At 37.1% G+C, this 5,995-nt stretch overlaps 1 protein-coding gene across 1 annotated transcript; it reads left to right on the forward strand.

Moving 5' to 3' along the window:
- The first annotated feature begins 234 nt into the window (after positions 1–234).
- Positions 235–5,055, forward strand: LOC123558187 (uncharacterized). The gene is made up of 3 exons (XM_053550692.1): positions 235–1,247; positions 1,736–2,714; positions 2,812–5,055. Exons 1-3 carry the CDS (start codon positions 235–237, stop codon positions 5,053–5,055), a joined length of 4,236 nt encoding a protein of 1,411 aa, XP_053406667.1.
- Positions 5,056–5,995: the final 940 nt, after the last annotated feature.

A 5,995-nucleotide genomic window follows, 5' to 3' on the forward strand; every position in this document is an offset into this window, starting at 1 on the left:
ATGCGCACTCATAAATGAATTTCCTAAACCTCTCTATAAGAAACTACTTTTTTATTATTTTTGTAAGATGCACAACCCTATTCAATCAGATTGAACATAAATGAATAAAACTGAGAGAAGTTTATTAAAAGTTATTTCTGTATACGATTTCTGACGGAAATATTCTTCGCTTACGTGAATGACCAAAATAACAAAATAAGAGTAGATATCTTGTCCATTCGGGTTTCTTTTGATATGAAAGAAGAAAATTATGGAGATATAAATGATGGAGCACTGTACATGCGTGTTCAAAAGAAAATGCCAGAAACTTTGTTAGCGAGATACCATAGGTGGATAGGAAGTTCAGGAAAGAAAGAATCACTTGAACAGTTAAAGGATTGGGTGATTCAAGAAAGTCAGTACCTTACTATTGCTTCAGAAACAATTCATGGACTTAGGTCAGAAAACGAGAAAAAATACTCACCGAAATCAAGTGCTAGAACACGATCGTACTATGCTAATCCACAAATAGAGAAAAAGAAGAAAATCTGTGGGGTATGTGACAATGAACATGAGACACACCAATGTGAAAAATTTAAAGCTATGGATGTTCCAAGTCGTTGGGCGATGGCAAAGGAAAAACGCCTATGTTTTCGATGTTTACGGAACAATCACAGAGGAAATGAATGTCGTCTATACCGAAAATGTAACATAGACGGGTGTGTGAAAACACATGATAAACTTTTGCACTCAAACAATGACCAATCAAAACAGGGCTTTAGTTTGAATGTAAATGCACAAGAATTTACTTCAGGTACAAACACAGATGAACAAGCATTTACCAGCAGACAAGCAAATAGTAAAATTGCTTTGAGAACAGTTCCAGTAATTATATCAACTGAAATGCGAACATTGAAAATTAATGCATTATTAGATGATGGAAGTTCTAAAACTTACATAAATGAAGATGTTGCATATGAGTTAGGTTTAGATGGAGAGTCGGAAACCGTGAAAGTTAATTTGTTAAATGGTAGGACAGAGAGTTTTTCGACTAAAACAGTAGCATTTTGTATTGAAAGTGAAAATAGACAGCTAAAAATGAACATAGAAGCAAACACTACTAAAAATGTAACTGGATCGTTGAAAGCAGTTAACTGGAATGAACATTGCGGAAGTTGGGATCACTTGAAAGGAATACCATTTCCAAACATTACAAAGAAAAGTAAAGTAGATTTACTGATCGGCATCAATTATTCAGATTTGCACAGGTCATTGAATGAAATTAAGGGAGCGCCAGGAGAACCTATCGCAAGATTAACGCCACTAGCACTGCGAAAAATATGTGCATATACGGGAGTATACGGTCCCGTATATGTCTAATATACGAATATCATATAAAATGTATCTTTCCTGAAAGTATGATCAAAACCTACGCCTTAAACATACTTTTGGACCTTGACAATCCCTAACTTTGAATACTGACATAAACTATTGAAACGTATTTATGCTAAGTATGAATCAACGGATCCATGTGAGAAAAACATGAATGTCCAATTAAAGAATACGGGATTCCCGTATATGGAATGTTCCATATACGGGAAAAATGTTTCCGTATACGCCCGTATATTAGGAGTATACGGAATGCGTACACTCCCGTATACGGAACCATTTTCCGCAGTGTAGGTTGGACATGCGTGGGACCAGTCGTATCGCAAAGTATTGAAGAAGATAAAAATTTCTTCACATTTTTCGGTAGCACATTAGATGAAACAATTAAGCAGTTTTGGGAAATAGAACATGTAAAAGTGGACAAACCGGAACTGTCACAAGAAGAAAATGTTGCTCTTGGAAAAGCGAAAGATACAATAGAGTATACAGAAAAAATGTATGAAATAGGAATACCATGGAAAGAGAATAATGTCGAGTTGCCGAACAATTATGACATGGCATTGACTCGTTTACAAAACACTGAAAGAAGGCTCGATAAAAACCCAACAGTTAGCAAGGCATACAGTGAGATAATTAAGAGCTATGAAGAGAAAGGGTACATTACAAAGATAACTGAATCTGTGCCTCAAAATAGCCAGTCATGGTATTTACCACATTTCCCAGTAATTAGACCTGAAAAGGAAACAACAAAAGTACGTATCGTGTTTGACGCTTCCGCGAAGTATCAGAATGTATGTCTGAATGATGTAGTCTACGCTGGACCAAAACTGCAGAATGAATTGTTTGATGTTCTTCTCCGTTTTCGAAAGAAGCCAGTGGCTATTGTTTGCGATATAGCAGAAATGTATCTTCGAGTCGGTATCCTTGAAACTGATAGACGTTTCCATCGGTTTCTTTGGAATTCAAAATGTGACCCACCAGAACAGTATGAATTCAATCGATTAGTATTTGGAGTAAATGCGTCTCCTTTCTTAGCTCAATTTGTAGCTCAAGAAAATGCAAAAGCTTTTAAAGAACAGTTTCCTCGAGCTTCAGAGAGTGTGATGAAATCTACATACATGGACGATACAATGGACTGTGTAGGAAATGAAGCAATGAATCTTTATCATGAACTGCCAGAATTATGGAAGTTAGCAGGCATGAACCCAAGAAAATGGATGACAAATTCAACTGCAGTCTTAGCTGAAATACCTCAAGATGAAAGAGCATATAAAGCTGAGGTTAAGGCAAATAGTGAATTACCAGCAATTAAAACATTAGGTTTAAGTTGGGATTCTCAAGAAGATGTGTTTTCGTTCAGTAACACATTATCGCTTGTCTCGGGAAAAAAGTTAACCAAACGAATTGTGTTGAAAAACATAGCAAGATTGTTTGATCCACTAGGTTTTCTCACTCCGTTCACTGTGCGCGCAAAAAATGATTATGCAAGACATATGGGTGACTGGAGTAGACTGGGATGATGAACTGCCTGAAGAGTTGTCTGAGGAAATAAAAAAGTGGTTTTCAGAACTAGAACAGTTAAATGAACTACAAGTGCCAAGGTGTCTCGATATAAGGATAGATAGTACACTACACACCTTTGTCGACGCGTCAACTAAGGCATATGGGGCAGTTGTATATTCTGTAAACGGTGGAGATAGCGGACAGACTGTGAATTTGATAGCCTCGAAAAGCAGGGTCGCTCCTTTGAAATCCATAAGTATTCCTAGACTTGAATTGTTAGCTGCTAGCCTTGGACTACAGTTGACACAGGCAATATGTAATGTGCTGGACATGCCAGTTGAAAACGTGGTATTCTGGTCGGATAGTATGAATGTGCTTTACTGGATTCATGGAGCAAGTAGACAATATAAAACATTTGTAGCAAATCGTGTAGGGTCAATTCATGAAATAACATCTCCAAGTCAGTGGCGTCACGTACCAACAGTAAATAATCCAGCAGATTTGACATCGCGAGGAAGTTTGATTCTAGAATTGTCAGATTGTTCGTTTTGGTGGCACGGACCAGAATTTCTAAAATATGCAGAGGAACACTGGCCGGAAAATAAGTTTGAAATGACTGAAGAAGTGAAAATTGAAATGAAACGAAAATCTGAAACTGACAAGAAATACAATTTTGTAATTACTACGAAAGAAGAAGATAGGCTAAATCCTACTAACTATTCAGACTGGAATCATTTAGTTAGAATTAGTGCATGGATTAATAGATTCATAGACAATTGTCAAATGTCAAAGAGAGATAGAAGGTTGTCAAAAGAACTGTGCTTAAGTGAAATCGACGAGGCAGAGAAAAGACTTATAAGAATAGCCCAAATTGAATGTTTTGAACAAGAATATACGTGCATTTCGAAAGGTAAAGCTATTCCTAATAGCAGCAAATTGGCTCCGCTGAATCCCATATTAGATACAGATGGTCTACTGCGTTGTAATAGTAGGCTAAAATACGCGGATTACATTTCATATGACGTTAGATACCCAATTATTCTGCCAAGAAAACATAGTATCACAAAACTTATAGTGAAACAGAACCATGAGCACGTTAATCACGGCGGTACAAACCAAACATTGTCATCATTATCAAGCAGATTCTGGATTATATCGGCACGCGAAGAAATTCGACAGTGGGAGAACATTTGTGCTGAATGTAGACGCCGTAAAGCAAAGGCAAGCAAGCAAATAATGGCACCACTACCTGTTGAACGTTTAAGTCATTCAGTCAGGGCGTTTGCAAACACAGGGGTGGACTACGCGGGTCCATTCATTACTAAGCAAGGTCGTGGGAAAGTTCGGCTCAAACGTTATCTTTGTGTGTTCACATGTTTAGTGACGCGGGCGGTGCATTTAGAAATTTCGTACAATATGGACACAAACTCTTTCTTGAACACACTGTATAGATTTATCAGTCGGAGAGGTGTTCCTGACACTATAGTTTCAGACAACGGTAGCAACTTCGTTGGTTGTGTGAATGAATTGAGAGAACTGTACAGACAACTGGATGAAGACGCCATTATTCATTATGCTAATGAAAAACGTATAAACTGGAAGTTTTTGCCGCCAAATGCCCCCCATTTTGGCGGAGCTCATGAATCAATGGTTAAGTGCGCTAAGAGAGCTTTGTTCGCCATACTGAAAAACGGTGACATCACAGATGAAGACTTGATAACAGCAGTTGTTGGAGCGGAAGGCTTGATTAACAGCAGGCCTTTAACGTATCAGAGTTCGAATCCAAAAGACAACACGGTTTTGACGCCAAATCATTTTCTCTATGGACAGGCTGGTGGCAATTTTGCACCAGATATTAACAATGTTACTTCTAGAGATCTACAACGTAGATGGCGTTTCGTTCAAGAACTTTTAAGACACTTTTGGAAACGTTGGCTCCAAGAGTATCTTCCTACACTTGGTGTACGCAATAAATGGTTTCTGGGTACTCGAGATTTCACAGTCGGGGATATCGTTATGGTCATTGATCCAGACGTTCCGAGAGGTCAGTGGCATCTTGGGCGAATCACGAAGGTATTTCCAGGACGGGATGGTCATGTTCGAGTAGCTGAGGTTCACATTGGAAACAATATTCTCAAACGACCAATAACACGTTTAGCATTATTACAAGGAAATGAGCAGTAAACATTGTGAATGACAGTTTTAAACTTCGCGGTACATGTATTTAAATTACGTACATAAACCAAAGTGAAGCATACAGAAAGGCAATGTTAATTAATCTGAATAGTTTATAAACTAGCACTTGTAAGGGCATAATAATCCCTGTGCTATAATAGAAGTGTGTAAACTGTTTATTGTATAGTATATAAAAGAAAGTGTGTGTTAAAGGGCATAATAATCCCTACACTTTCCAACGTATTCCAAATGGAAATAATCATACAAGTTCCTAATGCAACTCGAAATGTTCCATTAGAAGTCCATTAAACTGTAAAAGCCAACAGAACTTAATAGAACTAATTGCATAATAGATAATTTTGCTGAACTGTCTAAGAAAAGCTAAAGAACATTATATATTAGTATTTGTTGATTAGCTACAATGTATGTGCTATCAAGGAGGGGGGAATGTTGTGAAGATAAATGGTCAATTTTTGTAGAACATTATTCTGTTGTTCGAATTTTTTGTTAATCGAGTTGATCGAAATAAAAAAAATAAACGTGGTTGAACAAATAGTCGTTTTCGTGAAATTAGTGTTTTATCGGCCCTTTGATAGTATATAGAATATAGAACAGTATATGCCATGCATATTTTACAGAACAGCTATATTTCATGGTTTAAGGGTTACACAACACATCATTCGAAGTGTGTCAACAGCGGCGATATATGAGTGTTACAACAAAAGCATGAATATAGAGAGTAACTGCTAAATGTGAAAGTGAAATTAGATTTGGTTATACTTATTATTCAGATTTATTCTATAGGTGTGTCCATTTGTGTTAGATAGAAGGACAAGAGTTCACTCAGAAAGATTCGTGAAATAGTCCGCATGCAGAATTACGGCATATAAATATACAATATTTTGAAGGGTCGTGAGTTCAAGTCCTGGCAACGTGATGGTGTTTTTAG

The sequence above is a fragment of the Mercenaria mercenaria genome, chromosome 9 (genome assembly GCF_021730395.1).
Source record: "Mercenaria mercenaria strain notata chromosome 9, MADL_Memer_1, whole genome shotgun sequence".
In the NCBI taxonomy this organism is placed as follows: domain Eukaryota; kingdom Metazoa; phylum Mollusca; class Bivalvia; order Venerida; family Veneridae; genus Mercenaria; species Mercenaria mercenaria.

Excerpts from the sequence above, each read along its gene's own strand:
- LOC123558187 (XM_053550692.1), top strand. The coding sequence starts at position 235 with ATGAAAGAAGAAAATTATGGAGATATAAATGATGGAGCACTGTACATG. Across the intron at positions 1,248-1,735 it reads AATTATTCAGATTTGCACAG|CACATTAGATGAAACAATTA; the intron begins GTCATTGAATGA and ends ATTTTTCGGTAG. Across the intron at positions 2,715-2,811 it reads GTTGGGATTCTCAAGAAGAT|GTTTTCTCACTCCGTTCACT; the intron begins GTGTTTTCGTTC and ends TTGATCCACTAG.